At 37.1% G+C, this 19825-nt stretch overlaps 1 protein-coding gene across 2 annotated transcripts in view; it reads left to right on the plus strand.

Annotated features, from left to right (window-relative positions):
• The window catches only part of AGMO (alkylglycerol monooxygenase), a 192515-nt gene extending 176450 nt beyond the window's left edge, over window positions 1–16065 (plus strand). Inside the window, exon 13 of one of the 2 annotated variants that reach the window (XM_074150588.1) lies at window positions 14715–15417. In XM_074150588.1, coding sequence (XP_074006689.1) covers window positions 14715–14795 — 81 coding nt within the window. In that variant the 3' untranslated portion in view covers window positions 14796–15417. Of the gene's footprint in view, window positions 1–14714 lie in introns of both variants that reach the window. The other variant, XM_074150587.1, reaches the window with a different exon arrangement.
• The last annotated feature ends 3760 nt before the right edge of the window (window positions 16066–19825 follow it).

Consider the following 19825-nt stretch of genomic DNA (forward strand, 5'->3'; position numbering starts at 1 on the left):
TTTACAATAAGCTTTTCAAGGCCTGTTTTGGAAACTGTACATAGGGATACCATCACAAAATGGCCTGTGGAAGATGCCAGGTCTAGGCCCCCCTGAGTGGATGAAGAGATCCTCTGGGAGCCACCTCCTGTCCTACAGTTCCCCAATATTTTAGCATGGCTCATGACCTGGTGAGCACAGGAAAGCAGGTTGATCTCATTCCTCTTCCACAGATCAGAATCAGTCCTGTAATAAGGTCCCAAGGAAAGGTACTACCTACATTGGTAGGTAAACTTATGCATTTAAATTAGATCATTGTGTGGGTTTGTTTAATGAAGAACTCATGTTTGTTTATTCAAAAATACAACATCTGTATTCAGACTTGTTTGGCTCCTCTTCATTTTTGTCTTTATTCCTCAATGCATTTACATACTACTGTAGACTGATAAGCTTTTTTTTAACCTGTGGAGAACTCACTCTTTCCGCCCCCCCCTTCCCCCCCTCCCCCCCTCTGGTTAGGGGCAACTAGAGGTGTTTATAGGTCACTTTTTAAACCAGTTAGCTTCTCCTTTATTCCAAACATCAGTTATCTCTGATGGTGGTATTATGATATCAGTAGTAAATGCCTTTAGATACAGACTAATCTTCCTGCAGTATCTGACAATAATTTCTTTAACAATCAGGAGGAGACTCAAGGCCGTACTCCATATTGTCTGTAATTGCCTCTCCTCAGGTTCTATTATCTGTCATCACTGTAGACATTTCTATAAGTCTTCTATAAGATTATCTTGTTGCTAAAGCTATTTTACTCATCTGGACATCATTTGTTTTATGATGCAATATTTGTTCTCATAGCTGAAAAAATAAGTTGATTTCTTTCAGGCTTTCAGGGTTAATCCTGTATTTTTTATGTGCATATTCCTATAGACTTCAATAAGATTACTTTTGTGAGTAAGGGTTGCAAGATTAGATCTTATATCACATATATATGAATTTGTCAGAAGTGCGTCTACACTTCTGTAAACCTGTCCCCTTTCACTCTCCCGCTTTAATGATTTTTATGATAACATACTTATTTTCCATATTTTCTGTATGATTCAGTATTTAAGTATGCAGGCTTTCAACAAAAAAGAAAAGTAATGTTGTGTTTTTATAGTACTGCTGAAAGTATGATTTGGCTGATGTATATGCATAGCTGCAAAAAGCTTCTATTCTGAGACTGCTTGAAGGACATAAAAGTAGGAGGTACTTTCAATAAAAACGAGTCAGTTGAAGGGTAGAAAAATAATTAAATGAGCTAGCACAGCAAAATATTTCAAATAACTAAACTAAAACTAGAGATAACCATATACCATATATATAGGTTAATCCTAGGTTAATTAGGCATCAGCAAAACGTCTTTGATCCTTAGCAGAACCATTGAAAAAGATTATATTATTTCTTAAATAGGTAGTGGGGAATTGATTCTTATTGTCACAAAGGGACACTTTATCTTGGGCAGCCATCTGACATTTTGAAAGACCCTCTGTCACTTCGTTTGGAGAAAAAAAGGGAGGATTGCTCACTTTTTAGCTGCTAGGCTATCAGATTCTGCGTTACAAATACTTGGACGAGAAAACAGAAAGGTCAGGCAGTGGTTCTTTTGGAAGTGCAATGAATGAGTTGCAAAGGAGAAAGTGAGACAGAGTCAAGCTCTAGTGTATAACACAGGCAGCAGAATTCCCATAACTCATTCCCCTGTTTGAACAGTTTTGAGCAAGGTGTGGCTTAAATACAGTAGTTCTTTTTCTGAATTTGTGACTTCCTTACCAGCTCAGACTCACTGACTTCTCATGGTTTGGTCAAGCAAAACCACTTTCTTCCTCTTGTTCCATTCCTAGAAGGATTCTTAGGTGATCCATCTTGCTGGTGGTTTCTGCCTCTAAGGGGGGAGCAGCAGCCAGCGTGGCTGAGCTGTGAGATCATCTCTCAGAGTGGATCTAACTTCTTATCCTTATGGCTTAGAAATATTGTATCTACCACGCTGGATTTGATTTCACCAGCTTGAAAGCTTCTCTGGTCTGGGGTAGCACTCAGACACCCTCTTACAGAATACCTTTGTGGAAGCTGTCAAGCCAAAGCTATTGCTCTGTCTGGGGAATGGAGTGGCTTGGAGACCAGCTCAGGTCTTACTGCAAGAGCACTGGTAGCATACTTTGATCATTGAATTGGAGTAGAAATAGGTGTCTGATGTCTAGGCGCTGATCAAGACAAAAGCAACAAAAAAATTAGGGGGCTGAATATAAATTAAAGGTCTTGATGAACAATGTGGTGGAGAGGGAGAGCCCTGAGGGAGACTGGTTGGTGGCTGTTCAAGGAGCCTCCTGCGAGCCTTTAAGCAGTCATTCAGACATCTTGCGGGGAAAATGCCTTTTTGATTGTCTGTTGGGGAGAATTACCACTTTTATAGAGCTGCTCTTTCCCAGAGCACTTTTGCAAAGCTTTTTGCAGACAACATTGATTATCTGCTTACTTTCCCTGTTGATAGACAGATGTTTCTTCATTTCATAGGAAGAGAGGCTGCGAGAGAAGGGGCAAGCACTGACAGAGCACTGCAGGTAGCAAATAGGTGCAGCCATGAACCAGACTGTCAGAGCTGTCCTTAAAAATAAGCAAATAAACTAGTAAACTATAAGCTTAACTGATAGTTCTTCTGTTGATTCACTGAGCAATGAATAACCATTAAATTCAGGATTTTTACAGTCTTATGTATGTGCTGTTCTGCTGTTTACATACCAGCTATAACTACCTACTATTCCATTTTTACTTACATTAATTAACTGTGCTTTAATTGGACTAATTAACCCCATTTAAGAAATACTTATATAATACTTCAAAAGGTAGAACTGGAGAAAAATATTGAAGGGCTTTGAAGCCGCTATGTAACCTGTCCAGAGCTGACGCGTACACTTTTGACCAAGTATATTTATGAAAAGGTCATTGGACTTCAATACGTATAGGCAAAAATATGGCAGATATGAATAATTACTAAGCAGTTACTAAACGGTATCATAAGCCACATCCTAATGTATGTCATTTCAATGAAATTTATGAGGTAGCTGATTTTATATACAATTCTTGGCCAAATCAATGCATAATATAACTTTGCATATGTATTTTCTTTGACTTACAGAGTTACACTAGGGATAAATATGGCCCCACAATTCAAAATCAAATCCATATTGTGACATTCAGCCTACAGTCTGATGGAAGAAACAAATCTTTCTAGAAAATGTGTAGGATATAGATATTTTATATATGTGCTTGAATTTCTGTGTGCGTATATTTATACATATATATATACAAACACTTCTATGAGCGATATCTTTTCAATAGTATGCAGTATCATTTTTTCCCTGAAATAGTTTCTGCTTTCATAATTAAGGTCTTTATCCTGATAACTAAATTTCTGCTCAAGGGGGGAAGATGGGAGGTATTAGTGCATGGTCTCACCTTTTTTTATAGTTTGAAATCCAGAAAAATTCTTTTTGAACATTTTCAGTGTTTAGGGAATCAGTACCTGTGCTGCCAAGGCTTATTGAAAGCAGCTGGATGCCTGCCTCTGTCCTCCCCCCTTTCTCGGAGCTGCTGCCAGAACAGGTAGTCAGAAACGGAAAATAGAGAAATATTTGAGCATCTGTGCTCTCTCTCTCTCTCAGGAAAACAGCTGTGGCTTCCATAGGAAGCACTCATTTTTTCCCATCAGCCAAAACTCTGGATACCCTTGGGTCCAGTTTTGGCACAGCAAGCCAAGTAGGATGCAGTTTATGGCTTAAAACTTATGAGAGAAACCGGTCGGGCGGTCCATCCCTGGCAGAACATTGAGAGAAATTCCCCAGGCTGCAAGCCACATGTGGGCCTCTGACCTTTTATTAGCACACCATGGGAGAGGTTAACAATTGTTGAGACTTCGGTCCTCCCTTTGACATACAAATACAACAATACCAAGTAACCTTTCCAAAACAAGCATATCTAGGGCACAACATCCTTTTTAATCTAGGATTCCACATAGGGAGAAAAAAAAAAAAACAAGCCAAAAACTTAGAATAAGGAGAGGATATATTTCTGTAAAACTGAAGCCTGGATTGGTGTTTTTTCCAACATTCTGCAGTTGTTAATGATATAGTGATTTGTGATTATTTTTTTTTTTTAAACCAATGTAATTATGAGATGGAAACAAATTCTCACACCATTTTTAGCTCTTCATGTGGTCAGTGCCATGACTTATGGAACTAAGATTGCTAAATAGCTGGAGCGATATAAGAAATGCATGCAATTATCTGATTTTTAAGGATGTCCGTTGTACATAATTGTTGAGATTAAAAAAAAAAAAAGTACAAATTCAGAATCTGAGACTTGTCAGAGAAAAAATCACAGAAGGTCAAATCTCTGTCCTTTTGATATGTCATTGTCTTCTCAGCACTAATGTGGTGAATGAAACTATCTTAGTTTTTTGTAAGTCAGGGATTGGAAAGGAACTCCTTTTTGGTGAGACATAATCATTGTCTGTTTCACAGCTAAGGAGCTGTAAAGACTAAATGTCTTGCCTAATCTATGGCAAGGAATGCCAACTGAATAACCCAGCATCCCAGGTTTTTACTGTATCTCTTTGATTATTCTTTCGCGGTCTTAGAGGCAGATGATTTTGGCTGTACAGTCCTGTGCTTTTAGTGTAGTGTGTGTGCTGAGTGTAAAATAGGAGTGAGCTAGCTCATCCTTCCACCATCGGTCTTTGCAGCTCTCGTCTGAAGAGCCAATGCGAGCTGATCTCTAAATGTAATAATCCTATGACTAATCTGACGGGGAGCAAGTTCAACCCTGTCTAATGCCAGAAAATGAAAAAAATAATAATAATAATTAAAGAAGCAGCAGATTCTGCTTTTCGTCCTTTTACTAGGGTGACAACCACATCTGAGAATGAAATCTGGCACGAGGCTGATTATGGCAAAAAAAAAAAAAATAGTTGCTAAGTAATGGTTGCTCCATGTGCTAGCAGTCTCATCTTTATTAGCCGCTGTTGGCAAAGCAGATCTTAGCAAATGTTAGTTAGAGGTCAATAGTCCTTTTCCATTCATTGTGAATAAACAGAAATACCAGGCTGGTGGGGAGCCTGCACTGGAGAAGGATCCGGTGCAGCTACACCACAGACACATGCCTGTCTGACCATTTACACACCTTTTGCAGTTTCATTCATAGCTGACTCCAATGCTATGGAGCATTGACTCCAATGCTGTGGAGCATTGACTTCAATGCTATGGCCTTATGGCCAGAGCTGACTCCAATGCTATGGCCTTATGGCCAGCTATTATCTAATGAAAATTTCAGTTTAAAAAGATTTTTTTTTGTTGTTTTTATCACTCTGACCAGTAGCTTATAACCTTCTTTTCTTTCTGCATTATTATTTTACATGTCAGAAGGTTGCTCTTATTGCCCTTCCCGAGTTTTTGGTGTGGATTTGGTGGGGTTTTTTTCTCAAGAATACACAGCAGAATTTCTTCAAGCTTTCCTACATGTCATCTTTTCTAAATCTTTTATCATTCTTGTTGTCTGCTTCATGACTATATCTAGCTTATCTATGTTTTCCTTAAAGACTTCATCACCTTTCAGCAGGCTGGATCAGTACATAGGGGCTACATGAAACGCTTCTGTTAATCTCTTCCACATTGATACTGGCATCTTTTTGTACCAGCACTGTATGGTTAAGACATGTTTTGTTTGTGAACTGCTCCAACTCTCCAATTTTTTTCTGATTTACTCCTGACTAATGATTATTCCTCACTGCATTTTTTGTGTATTTGGTTTCTCTTAAGTCTAGTGCCTTCCATTTCTATTAAATTACACATTTTCTTCAGGATCTCCAGAGTTTTTTAAAACCATTATTAAATCTCCTCCTGTTTTACAGGAAAAGATGTTTCATAGTTTTTTGTATTTTAGAAATATTATGGTATACATGCCTGCTTTTTAATCTAAATTCTATTTCCCCTCTCATTTTGTGATATAATAATTGATTATTCCTTTCTGGACATTTCTTCCACTTAGTTTTGTACCCTCCATACAGAAGTTTCACTTAGACCATATTTCCCTAGTTTTTCTAGTAGAGAGTCACATGGATCACTTTCATTAATATTTTTTTTCTGTAAGGTAATTAAGTAATACAACTACATTGGCTTGACTTAATGAGTAGGAATATCAGTGATTTGAATATATCTGTGGTTAATGTGGATAACAACAACTTTTATATAATCAAAAGATGGTGAGTTTTGGGAATGGGAGTTTCCCCGGACAAGAATAGAAACAACTAGGCGGAACACAGGAAGAGCGTCTTGAGAGCAGGCAAGAAAGAGAGGCACCAGTAGCCAGAAGGAGATCTACTTTTCCATGTAAAGGGATGGACAGAGGGCTGGACTGACCTCAGCGCATTTTTCTTCTCCTTGGAAAGTAAAAAAAGTCACAGTTTACTGCTTTTGGCCTCAAAAGACAGTTGGCCAGCAGAATGGGTGTGTTCTGTCTATCTTTAACTTGGATGTGTATCTTCTATGGCAAATTTTTTCCTCTATGGTATCAATGAATATTAACCCATTTCCTTCATTCAGAAGTTGGTTTTTTGTTTGGTTTGGGGTTTTTTATGCTGAGAACAGTTTTCTGTATTCTCCATTTTTCAATGAAAGGATTCATTTCTCCTTATGACATGTTGGCTTTAAGAGCAATCTTTGTCTTGAATGACTTTTAGCCTTGATCTTCCTCTGTCTTTCTTGAATACTTTTCTGGTGTTTGTTCACTGTGCTGGAAATCCCTTTTGCTTGTCACTCAATTTTTTTTATCCCTCTCTGCACATTCTTCTTCCTTTCTTTCACGTTTGCCATTAGTCACAGTAGCCAGCTTTTTCCCATCACTTCTTTTCAACATCTGCAGCAAAGTTTTTCCCGTCAGTGATCTAATGTCTGTGGGTTATAGTTAAAGGCTGGGATTATTTTTTTTAAATACTTTTTTCCCTGCACAATGGAAAAATTCCCATTTTAGAGCTCATAGCTAGTCAACTTTCTCTCAAGAGGGTGTTTAGTATACCAGCGAGTGGAGATCTTCCACTTTGCAGCCACCTTTGTCAGAGCTCTCCAGGCTGACAGAGAGCTCTTGGTTCTGTTCATCACCCCGCCAGGGTGCTTACGCACAATAGCCACGCTTTGAAATGAAACCATCCATGTAGAAACACAGTATTTTACGTCTGCTAATGACAACGATGTCAGACACTGACTTACCTAACGTTTTTCCTGCAACGTCAGTTTGGTATTAAACTGGCATAAAAATGAAGGGATTGAAGCGATTGAATTACCTTTGTAGATATCCAGTCCAAATTCTGAAATGTTATGTGTAGCAATTTTTCTTCTGTGTACAAAGTACAATCTTTCTTTTTTTTTTTATTCTGTAGCTGTAGTTTTCCTGTATTTTCAAGCAAGGATGCAGGCATAAAGGAGAGATCCCTCCTGCATGAGTTCCTTTAAATGAATTTGCTCCATCTTTTAAGTAAAACTTACTCAACACGGGATTAAGCAGTATGGTGCCTCAACTGTGTTTAAACCCATGACAAAAGGAATACCCTTACTCTTATCCCAAAAATATACACGTACAGTCTTTCTCGTATATAGTAATGCATTTAAAAGCATTCAATTGTTCTTAGCCTAAGAGAACAATTTAAATTTGATTAAATATAAGATTTCTGCAGGAAATTTTTGATTAAAATGAGCTTGATGTTTCTTGAATAAGGGAGATTAAAAAACTACTCTTTGCATATAATTTATATAATATCTTAAAAAGTGAAATAGTTCTTTGCAGATGTCTTTTACTCTACAACTTGTGTTTGAGCTATAAGGGATGCAGTGGGGTGTATGTAATTATGCTACAGCTGCTGACAGGCATAAACGTAAATGAGATGTTTCATCTCAATGGGTACATTTCCTGTTTAAATGTTTAAGAAAATAAACTCAACAGCTTCAGCCAGACTGAGACAGGACTATCTCAAATACTTCGTTTCTGCACTGAACAGCTATTAATAACTTTCAATCTCATTTGGCCTGTTAGCCTGCAACAGATTAAACTGGTATGTTTACAGATTGAGTAAATTTTGTCTTCTTAATTTTATGAAAGCTTTATTTTTAATTGTTCATTTAAAATATAATAATTGAGAAAATTTCCATGCCTGTTGTTTCTCAACTTTGGGGAAAAATGGAAGTTGAAAAACTGCGGAATATTTAAACTAAAAAGGGTGACATTCAGAATTAAGGTCGTTTAAAACTGTTGATCTTTGAACTTGTTTTTCAGTACTGTGTTGTCCAAAATGAAGCTAAGGCAATATGAAAGAACAATAAACAGAAATTCTAAAATATTACTATACTCTGTGTAACAAAGTATATATTTTGTTTGCAGGTCATGAAATTTTTGAGCTCAGATGACAACTGACAATTTATAGTCACTAAATAATGAATGTACTTGCAAAACAATAAAACAGACTTGGTCCAGAAGTTATTTTTAAATGTTCATTGAACAGATAAGAAGACTTTTTTGTCTGACAGGGTTTTACTTTTGGGGACAACTTGTCATGGCTAAACGTTGAAGAATGATCTAGAAATTAGTTCTAGATGGAATTAGGTAACTTACTGTGGGAAATATTCTCAAATGTTTCAATAACATATTTTAAAACAAATTTCATACTGAAGAGATGCAGGAAGTTTCTGTGTATGTTAATGAGTATAATGTTGATACCATCCGCAGCTTGCATTAGCTCATCGCAAGGTGAAGATTTAATAATTATTAACATGCTTTGGAGTTTCTATTCACATGACTGACGGCAAAACTTCCCACTTTAGTGGGTTTTTTGTCTTCTGGGGAATGAGGTAAAAGCTTCCTAATCCTAGTGCTTAGGTTGTGGGTTATTCTGTGACCCAAGAGAGAAGGAATTTCATAGGTAACAGTTAAATAGAATACTTATATCTACACAAGTGATTTGAGAGGCTATGGGCTGGTTTCTCCTGAGTGAAGGACGTGATACAAGATACCATGCTGGATGCAAGTAAGCCATTTTAGGTCTAAATATAACTGCAATAGCACTGCCTGTGTAATAATCCCCCTGTATTTAGCTGAGGGATGTGACTTACTAGCTTGTGTGCAATGCCAGGAAAGTCAGAGTCAACCTGGTGCTGGGCTGAGAGAGATTTAGCAGCTTATGTCCCTGTTAGCTCAGGCATCTCTGCAGCGCACTTGATTTCATACTGGGGATGTGCCCAGCTGTGAAAGCAACAGAAGAATATATATCCTTTCTCCAGATCTTTCTTTGTCTTTCCTGGATAGGTAATATAAGCCTTTTAAGGTATGGGGACTTTTGCAGCCTATGTTTTCATGCGTTATCTAGCTTTAGAGTCTCAGACCATATTTTAATAAAAGAAAGAATGTTTAAAACATTTAACAGAGTAGGAAGGAGATGTATATATCACCTCCCTATTATTTTCTCATTATCTGTTAATAATGAAGTATAAAATTAATGAGGTAAATCATAGTAGCAAGAAACCAGTCTGTGAGCAAACTAGCAATGGGCTTCATGGGAGTTGAAGATACTTGGCTTAATCCCGTGTGTACCAACAGCCTCTTAATACACACCTTGTTCTATGTCGGGGACACGCTGAATCAGCGAGATACATGCTGCACCAATAGTCTGAATGTGTGTCATGAACCCTTACGGAGAATTTCCAGACTTCCTGCTACTTTTACAGAAATCATGGATAAAGACTATGAAGCCGCTATTGTCATAGTTGTCCCTGTTCCCTTCTATCCACAGTTCCTTCATAAAAAAAAAAAAAAAATAATAATCAGCTTCCCAGTCCTTTCTCCAGATATTTCCAAGTATATGGAAGGCATCAAACAGATAAGGAACCATCTTGTTTCTTGGTTTCCCTTTCTAGGTATGGTTATTCCAACTTGTTTGCTAGTGCAATCTTTTTAATCTGTGCACTGTACAAGATTAGTGATTTCTGGATCTGCTGTTAATGCCATGGCATTTCTTTACTACCCTCAGACTGCTCATCTCAAGACATTGCACTGGGAATGTGTTTATTACCCAAAGCCTGACTTCCAGAAATAGTGAACCACTTTCCCCGCTTCTGAGACATATATTTTCTGTCTCCTCTGTGTAGTTCAGCACCTGAAGCAGTCCTGTGTAGAGAAGTGGGAAAACAGCAAGGGTATTAGCGAAAACTGCACCAGTTAGGTATTTGTAAACTCTGGAGTAGTTTGTTCAACCTTTTGGTTTTTTTTTTAATAGTAGTATTTTTCATTAGCTGTTATATCAGTTCGTGCTCTCCATCTTTTCTAGTAAAGAACAACAACATTACCCAGACATAGCCTTCTCAGATAAAGTCTAAAAATTACTCTATCATTAATATTGATAGTATGAAATGATTTCTGATGCCTTTGAAGAAGCCATGTCCAGATTTGTAGATAAAGAACATAAAAAGAACCATAATCATGTTTGATTATCTTTGTCCATGAAACAGTTCTCAGCATCACAATGAGAGGGTTCGTTGCTTATCACATTTTCCAGTACCGGGTCCACTTTATGATGTGAACAGCCAAGGGCAAATTTAAGGAATGTGTTACCCAGCACAGAGGTGTTCAGATAATTCAGTATCAAAAACGTGCCTGTTTGGTGTTGTACCCTAGATATAGCCAATTAGTTGCACAGTTGCAGATTCTCTCTTCAACAAAATTTAGAGTTAACACATCTGGGCAGAATCTGAGAAACGTCAGAGAATCTTTGATTTTGATTGGAAGGGATCGGAGGTCTTGTGGTTCGAGCCTCTTCCCCCTCTTTAAAGCAGGGCTACCTGGACATGACTCTACATTTCTAGACTGATGTCTAAAGCCTTGTAATTCTATCCAGACAAAATCAACAAGAGGAAAGACACTGTGTCTAGGCAACTCATATATACAAAAGAGAAAATGGCAGAAAATAACATTAGTGATCAACAACAAAGCTAATCATGCAGAAGTGGGTGCCTGAATTTAGCTAATGATTTCAAAGTGGTTTTTGCAGCCTTAATAAACTTCGATCACTCCAGTGGGGATTTCCTGTGAAGAGCAGACTCAGTTCTGCAGTCAATTCGTTAGTAAAGCTACCTTTGTTCTTGTGAAGAATGTTATTTTCATTTCTGTAGGCTTCTTTAGGGGCTGTATGGAAATAGACTGTATGAAAGGAAGTAATGTAAATATTTGGAAGAGGACTGTCATCTTCCAACAGTCTAAAGCACAGTCTATAATTAATCTGTAGCTATTTGAACAGGTAAATGTAACAAGTGCTTATATTAAGGTGGCAAAAAGTTTGCATTTAACTTTGCTAGGAATACAGTTGTGAGAAATTCTACTTTTAGGCCTTGCTAATCCATACATGACCACCATCCACAGTAATTTTTCATTTGAAGAGAGAAGTGAAACTATTGTTCTTATGTAATATTGCTGGGGGTGCAACTTTTTCAGTTTAAAAATAGAAAAAAAAGTATACTATTTAATTCTACCTTTTTATTGCAAAGCTGGCTGAATTAGGAAAGTGATATGTGAATATTTTTATCCAGGACAAATATTAGTTGGTTTGGACAATACAAGATGAAATGAGAATTTCTGTGACAATAATTTAGAAACTGCAAGGGGAAAAAAAAAAACAAACCAACCAACCCCAAAGCCAAAAAACAACCTGTTAGGGTGCAAGAGAGTTGAACAGAAACTGCAAAATATCTGCACATAGGATTCAGGAAATATGTTTTCCGAAGGGCATTAGAAAAATACCGGTCAACTATAGTTCAGGTCGCCTGGTGGAATGCTCTTCTGCTGCTTCCTGCTGCCTACGCTATTGTCTGCTCAAAATTCTGGCACGTACTGTCTCGGCTTTCCATTGCTGACATCACCTGATTGCACCATTCATTCAAGTGGGTCAAGCGTTGTAACTCCAAAATATGTAGCAGCAATCAAAAGAAACTGAACTCCAACCTACACAGCAAATTTCTGCTTGGTAGCCCCATTCAGTTGGCTCTGCTTGGGGCAGGTCGGTGTAATAGCAGTAGAGCCAGAGAGAATTGCTGTCCTGCAAGGGAGGATGTGGCCCCTTAATTTTTTTCCCTGATGTTTGGGTTTTTCTCAAACCTTGTCCCCTACAACCTTGCAACGTTATTGTTTCATGAATACATTATTTCCATCGAGTACTGGCAGTCCTGACGTTGATAGGCAGTGAATCAATACTTTTATAGAATCATGAAGCCAAACTAGTTCTGCAGATCCACAATGTGCAGTATGTGGTTTTTCGTTCTGGAGGTAATAACTGCAATTTGAAATACGCCCCCACAAGCATTGATTGCATGCTTTAAGAAATTCACAATAAAGAATTTAATTAAGAAAGAAGAAACTGCATCACTCCGTTTTAAAAAGAAAAATTCACCCGAGATGTTTTTTTCATTTTCTGGCTATAATAGCAATAACTATCTTTAGCTGAGGACATTTCCTGGGGCTTAATGGCCCATGGCTGTGCTTCTTCAGGTGATCATCATCTCCCAGCAGTCATTAATCCCCTACAAATGCCCTGCACCTCAGTCATTAAATGTGCTGCTTCTGAAAATGAAATACTTCTATATTTAATGCATCTTCCAGGAATAGGAGTGATCTTTCTGAGGTAAGGAATGAAAGGAGTTTAGTAACGTGTCAGAGAAGTACTAATTATGACAAGTGGGTAAGATCTGTTTCTGGAGATAGCACGACAAAGAATTTTTCCACAGTAAGAGCACATTATATGTAAACCATCATTTTATGTATGTCACGATTAATACTCATCTCAATTACATAAGAGCCAAATCAGAAATAAAGGTAGTTATTTGTAGTTGTTTTTCTTCTATGGGGCATCTCAGCATAGAAATGAGGTATCTCACAAAACACGGAGAGTATGTGCCTGCAGCACTGCTTAAAATGTCTTTCTATTCCATAACTCTAACATAGAGCTAAGCAGTTTCACAAGGTGTTTGTGATAAAGCAAGCAAAAAAAAAAAAAAAGAACTTAAATCTTTCATCCCTAAAGATCTGAAACTCTTATAAGTAGGTCTTTTGGTGAGAATTTTATGAGTCTTGGGACCAGAAATACAGCACCAACAGTGTCATCAGAAGTTTTAAACACAGTAGACTGCCCACCCTTGCCCAAGTAGAATTAAAGCTTTGAATGAAAATAGTTGAAGGCAGTTTGTTTTGATAGAGGTTGAATGGTGATTTGATTATTTTTCTTTTTTTTTTGATTGAATTCCACTTACTGATACATTGTGTTACTTCCATCTTGTGCTATTAAGTATGTACTGCATAGATTATATGAAACCTGTACCTGTTCCAAAGTAGGTTGAGAGGGATCAGACCCGATTCTATCATGTTCCCTTCAACGAATGCAGAATTAGTAACTTTTAGGTGTTACGGTGATTTATTATTTATATTGGATGTTCAAATCTCATGTGCTCTGGTGAGTGATGGTGTAGATGAGGACAGAAGTAGATTTTTGGACCATGTATTGTTAAATGTCGAATGTTAAATGATGTTAATGATAAAATTGGATGTGTCCTAGTCAGTACCTTTTGATTGCAGATTGTCCTTAAAAAAGAATTATCATAACCTGACTCCAGAATTCCTTTCCTTTTCAATTTTCTCTGTCCCGTCAAACAACAAGACTGAAAGACTCCAACAAAATAACTTTGGTTTAACTCACAGTAAAAAAATTCACTTAGTTCAGTAACCCATAACAGCTGTCTTAATTTTGCAATTTTCTAAGTTAAAGCATTTTTTCTATGTGAAAGACAAACGTTTCTTTCAAGAAATTTAAAATACAAAATTTCACATACTCACATGGGCACACATTTATTGACCTGCTCTCTTTCTTGTTTGTTTGTTGTTTTTTTTTAAATTATATTATTACTTGAATTAGACTTTACCCTTTACCCTGCTTTATTTGCATAATTCCTACTCATCCCAAGTTTTCAGCAAATAAATTAATGAAAAAAAAATATTAGATCTCTCATTAAAATTCACTGATGAAAAAAAAAATGATGTGTAGATTCAAGGACAAGACAAAGAGTATTGTATCTTCAAGGTGTTTCCGATATAGTTTATATCTAGTCATAAATAGCAGGTTGGGGAATAAGTACTGATCTGTTGTAGTGCAGCTAGAACACTTCTTTTGCCATAGATTATATTTAAGGCTACTTTGGGTATTTGCACCCTACCACGCAAATTGCAATGTCAGCATTCTTCAGATCATTTGCCAAAAAAGCAGTTAATGTTTTTGCACATACTTTCTCTCACAACTGGTGTTATTATTGTCCTGTCTTATTATATATGACTCTGAGTACTTCAAATCCGACCTTGATGACCAAATAGGGAAGGTCATGCAGACTTTGCCAGTTACCTTGTTTTGATATCATTCAGTAAGAACAAATTCAAACAGAAATGTATACAATAAAGAATAATAGAAAAAAGAAAGCATACGTTCCTAAAGTGAATTTGTCTGTATACCTGGCATTCTTGTGTAATTTTTCTACTCGAGCTCTGTGTTTACACCCATTTGTTTTATTTACAGACAAGTATAATTTAAAAAATCTTACATAATGTTTCTCATTTTAAATTCTGTGTTGTAGGTCTTGTTTTCCCTCAGTGCTGCATTCTGGGGAATCCAAATTATGAAGCGGATCACTTCATCCAAAGATAAACATCACTGAAAGAGCAGATCTAACATCACTTTAATTATGGAACCAGCACTTTGGAATAACCTTCTAAGTTCCTTAGAATTAATCAACCATGATTCTTACTGAATCACAATCATTTTGTTTATGATAGGAGAGGTTTGTGATTTCGTATGAAGGTTTGAAAGATTCATTAGGACGTTTTTGTTTGATTTTTTAAAAAAATATTTACTTTTCCTCCAATTTAAATAAAATATTCAGTCACAATATATATTTTTACATTCAAAGGATTACAAAGTCTTAGAAACCATGTAAAACTAATTGCATTTTGCAGTGATTTTGTTAATAATCCTATGTGAAAAGTATTTTTTAGAAGAGGAATAATTAAAATCATATCTGTTCTAAGCTGGTATAAAATGACTGACTGTCTTCCTATCGAGGCTAAACGTAAACATATGTGAATGTCAGTTTTTCCGTAATGATTGAATTACACCAGAATCTCAATGTCATGCCCAATTCAGTGTTCATAACATACGGCTACATGCGGATGAGTAGTCAAGGCAAGAAAATGATTAAAAACAGCATGATAAAATAACTTGAACTAGTATGAGTTGAAACATCTTCAATAAAATTGGCCAATGTATGTGTTGTATAATGCAGACTTGCAGTTTAGACTGAATTATTTAAGGAGTACACCTGCAGTTGCCAACTTTAGATACTGATCAAGCCAGCACTTGCACATGGGTATCCCATTGACTAACGTTACTCACGTGACAAAATATTTGCAAGGCTGGGCCCTTAATTTCTGGTGATTTCCTGCTGGGGTAATCTCAGGGGAGATGCACGTCTTGTCTTTCAGGAGCTGTTGGAAAGATGGTTTGTACTAAGATAGGAAAATTAAATACAAATGGTGAAGGGAGTCTCCAAACAGCAGGATTGGCAAAAATACTGGAGCTGGGTTGTTTTTCTTTCCTCGCACTCTTCCAACTTTTTATTTGGCTCCAAGACTTTTAGAAGTGCTTAAAGTCAAGTAGCTAAAAAATGTGGGCTGTCTTGCATGCTTCAAACTAGTAATAATACCTGGATTAAAAAAGGCGTTTAAGTTTGGGTTGGGTTTTTTTCCCATTCCATTTTGCTTGTTAATGACATGCTAACAGACATCTCAGATTAGATAGATAGCCTACTTTTAATTAACCCATATTTTCAGTCTCTAGCTGTAACAGATGCCACTGCCTACATAATTGGATGTTTCCAATAAATTGTCAGAAACACGATAATATTATATAAATAAAATTGATCCAATGTCTAGTGATAGCATGAGCTTAATTTTACATAAATTTTTACTTTGAAACCCAAGTTTTAAGTTACTCCATTTGTGTATCAAGTGCCTTGTACCTGTCACTTTAGATTATGCTCAAAGACCTTGAAATATTTGATTGAGAAAGCAGGTGTTATTTTTATTAGAAGCACTAATACCTGGGGTGCAAAGCAAGGATAATACCTTCCTAAACTGAAGGCATGCTTAAATAGAGGACTTGTGGATCTTCTTCACTTTACATAAATACAAGATGAAAAAACTGGCCCACAAAAACCCTAGAGGAAAAGCGATTTTAAGTACTTGTTGAGAAATTTAATCCAAACTTTTATTCATCACAAGGTAGGCTTTCAATGTCTTTTTTAGAAATGGATAAATACAAATATATACCTCTGAGTTCAAGAGTGGAAATATAATCTCATGACTGACACAAGGGTGTGACAGCTGGGACCTTTCTCTGGTATTACCAGTTTTGACCAAAACTTACCATCTCTTTGCCTGGATTTCTCCATCTGTGGAATGGGGATGATAGCAATACTGATGGTGTCTCTCACCATAATCAAAGCATTGCATTTGGGATCTTCTCCTTACAAAACTATTCTAGGATATTTAAGAAAATGACAGAATCTGATTCCAGAAGTACAACACAATCTACAAAGTTCATATGTGATCCCATAAGTTAGTGTGCCTATATTTTCAAAATTTGTAATAGTGACATAAACCTTAAAGGAATATATTAAGGTCAGTTTAATATAATGACTAAGTAACATAACAAAGAGTTATATTGAGAGTCAGTTTCCTTATCAATCCTTCAGAAACGGGAACAGGATAAAGATTTAACGTTTTCTGCATTTAAAAATCTGCAGTCTTTGGAGGACAATAATGAAGATCTGAATTAAATGAATTTTAGAGATATCCTAATGAATGTCATTTATTTATATGAAGTAATGAAAGGAATGTGATTTCAAAGGTAAATTCAGATTAAGATGTAAATGTTCTTCATAAATCAGTGGTTTCTCATTCTAGTCATTATCAGTTGCCTACAAATACAGACAAACTAGTGACAAATATAAAAGACAGTAGTTTAACTAAGATCTTATCTGAAAGAAAACAGTTGTACTTTTATAAGGTCAATTCTAATAGATGCAATATGCAAAACCCAAGCACAAAGTATAATCCAAATGTACCCCTGCTACAACCTACTCTCTCAGGGATCCTGAACTCTACAGAAACCTTACTTTCCTACCTTAAAAGTGTCTCATTTCTCAGCTTGATGGGAATCTGGAAATGAAGCATTCCTCAGTTTTGGTTTGGCAGCCCCACTTAGCCTCGTGGGGCAGGGGGGACCTCCACCATCAGGAACATGCCTAACAGAACTGAGTCCCTTCTAAAAAGCGGCTGATGAAAGCAACCTAGTCATTAAAGCAGAAGCCAAATAAATTTCCTCTTTTCCAAGGGTTTTAAATCCCAGTTTCCTACTTCCAAGGACTTGTCGTTGTTTATAGGTTGTTTGAAAGTAAAGTGCAGGAGAGGAGCAACTTTCTTCCCATCACCTACTGAGCAACGTACAGTCTGAGAACGATTCCTCCGGCTGAAGGCTTGAGCAGGCTTATCCTGGGTGTACTTCACATGAACATCCACCGGGTGGATCCTTTGGATACAGACTGGAAGAGAGGGCTTGCCATTGCCAGAGAACGAGCTTGAACAAGCTCGAAGAAACACCCTTGACTCCATCATTCTCCCATTAGCTCTGTGGTAGGTAGCTGTATCGCTGTCAACTTGCTGGTCGTGATTGTTTTTAAATATAAAATATTTCAGTATTTTAGGCACCTAACACCAATAGTGGATCTAGTTCACACTGTCTTTACAGCAGCTCCATATAGTGAAACAGTGATCCGGAAGATCTCTGGTTTTGAGTAATCGAGAGACCCTGGAGGCTGGATGGCCAGTGAATTGAATTATGTGTAGTTAATATATTGCATACAGTTAATTGAATGAATTAAATCCTAACTGCAAACATCACTTATTGCTAGGATGTATTAGTGACATTTTGGTAATTTACCCTTCTTCCCTCACCTTTTAAATATCCCATTGCTAATTTCTTTAGAGTCTGGCCATATTGCCTGGTTTGAACAATTGTATGGGATCAAGTGAAATCAGGTGAATTATGTGAATATGTTAGTGAACAAAGTATTGATGCAAAACTAATAGATTTTGTGCAAGTAACTATTTTTCTTTTAGAGAGACACTGTTTCACGTCTCTCGAAACAAAAATATTCTGCAGGCTAAAACCCTAGCCTGGCATGCCCAAGAAATTTCATAAATAACATTTGTCATATTTGCAGTGTTGCTTAAGACTTCCGTTTTGGTTTTGTTTGTCATCAAACTCCCCGGTGGCACACCTTGGGGGAAAAATGTAGATAAACAGAACTTTTTTTTCAGCAAGAATGTTAAAAAAGTTATTTCCCCTGCTCTTTCCAGCTGTTGCAATGTTGCATCCCTGCACAGGGCCTTTCCCGGACTGTGTACACAGCATTATCAAGTTACCAAAAACCCAGCAATAAGCAGCTGAATCCTGTATTCACTTGAGACCTGACCCTGAGCCATTCAAGTCACTGAAAAACTTGCTGCTGACCTCAGGATCAGGGCACGGCATTCCCTGTATGGAAACAAGAATGATGCAATATTTACTGCAACTCAAGCTGTGGTATGGTGCATTAATTAAAAGTAATACAGTTGCACAATTACTTGTTCCTGTAAGTGGCTGACATGATGTTGTGTTATATTAAAATCAGAGACCTTTGATGGGTAAATGATGACAGTTAAAGCTGTAAGCCATGCATACTGGGTACAATGGACTCAGGGCCCTTTCTCTTGACTTTCCTGTCTCAAGATTTCTCTCAAATCTGTGGGATTAGGGACATCATTACTTAGACCATTATCTACAATGAGGGAGCTGATCAGATAGTTAAAGCTTCCTTTTTACAGACAAATTTCTGCGAGCTTTCAGGGGTTTATGTCATGTGATTAGACACTGCTGAGCTGAATGGCCCCAAAGGTAAGTGTTTGGACTTTTCTTCTTTACTCTTGTGCTAAAACAAGCTATGGCTCAGCGATGGAGTTCATCAAGAAAAGCAGTAACTCTCAGAGAATGCTCAAAGCATTGCCACATCTTGCATTATCATGCAAACTATATTGCCCATATTTGAAGTTTTTCTTAAAAGTCTGGCTCCTTTTTTTTTTTTTTAATTGTGGTGGTAGTTTTTTTACATATTTACTGTCTTTAACAAATGTTTCTGACTGCTGGAAATGAGTTATAGAGGTTCAAAATCTAAAAGGCAAACAAGAAGATTTTAATAGGTAATATTTTAAAATACTTTCCTTTTTAAACCATCCTAGTGATTACATGAGGCTTGACTCATGATCTTTAAGCTCTTGGGGTTGCTAATGCTGAATGGGAAAAAGCTATTCTTGGTCTATACTTTTTCCATAAAACCTCTGGTTCCGATGTAGGCGTATACAATGGCCATAAGGCAGAGTTTTGCTGGGTTTCCTGGTTCCCTGCTGATGTTTGACCTGTTCAGTTTGGAATTAAAACAAAGCGGGATGCAGAGCCAGTTCTTTGAGGGGCCACTGCCCTCTAACTCTGGGACGCACAGACCTCAGCCACAGTGCGTCCTGCTGCCTGTCACTCCCAGAGGTTCTGGTCAAAGCAAACAAGAGATGTACTGCGGACTTCAGGATTTTCTCT

This window comes from Numenius arquata, chromosome 7 (assembly GCF_964106895.1).
Source record: "Numenius arquata chromosome 7, bNumArq3.hap1.1, whole genome shotgun sequence".
Taxonomy (NCBI): domain Eukaryota; kingdom Metazoa; phylum Chordata; class Aves; order Charadriiformes; family Scolopacidae; genus Numenius; species Numenius arquata.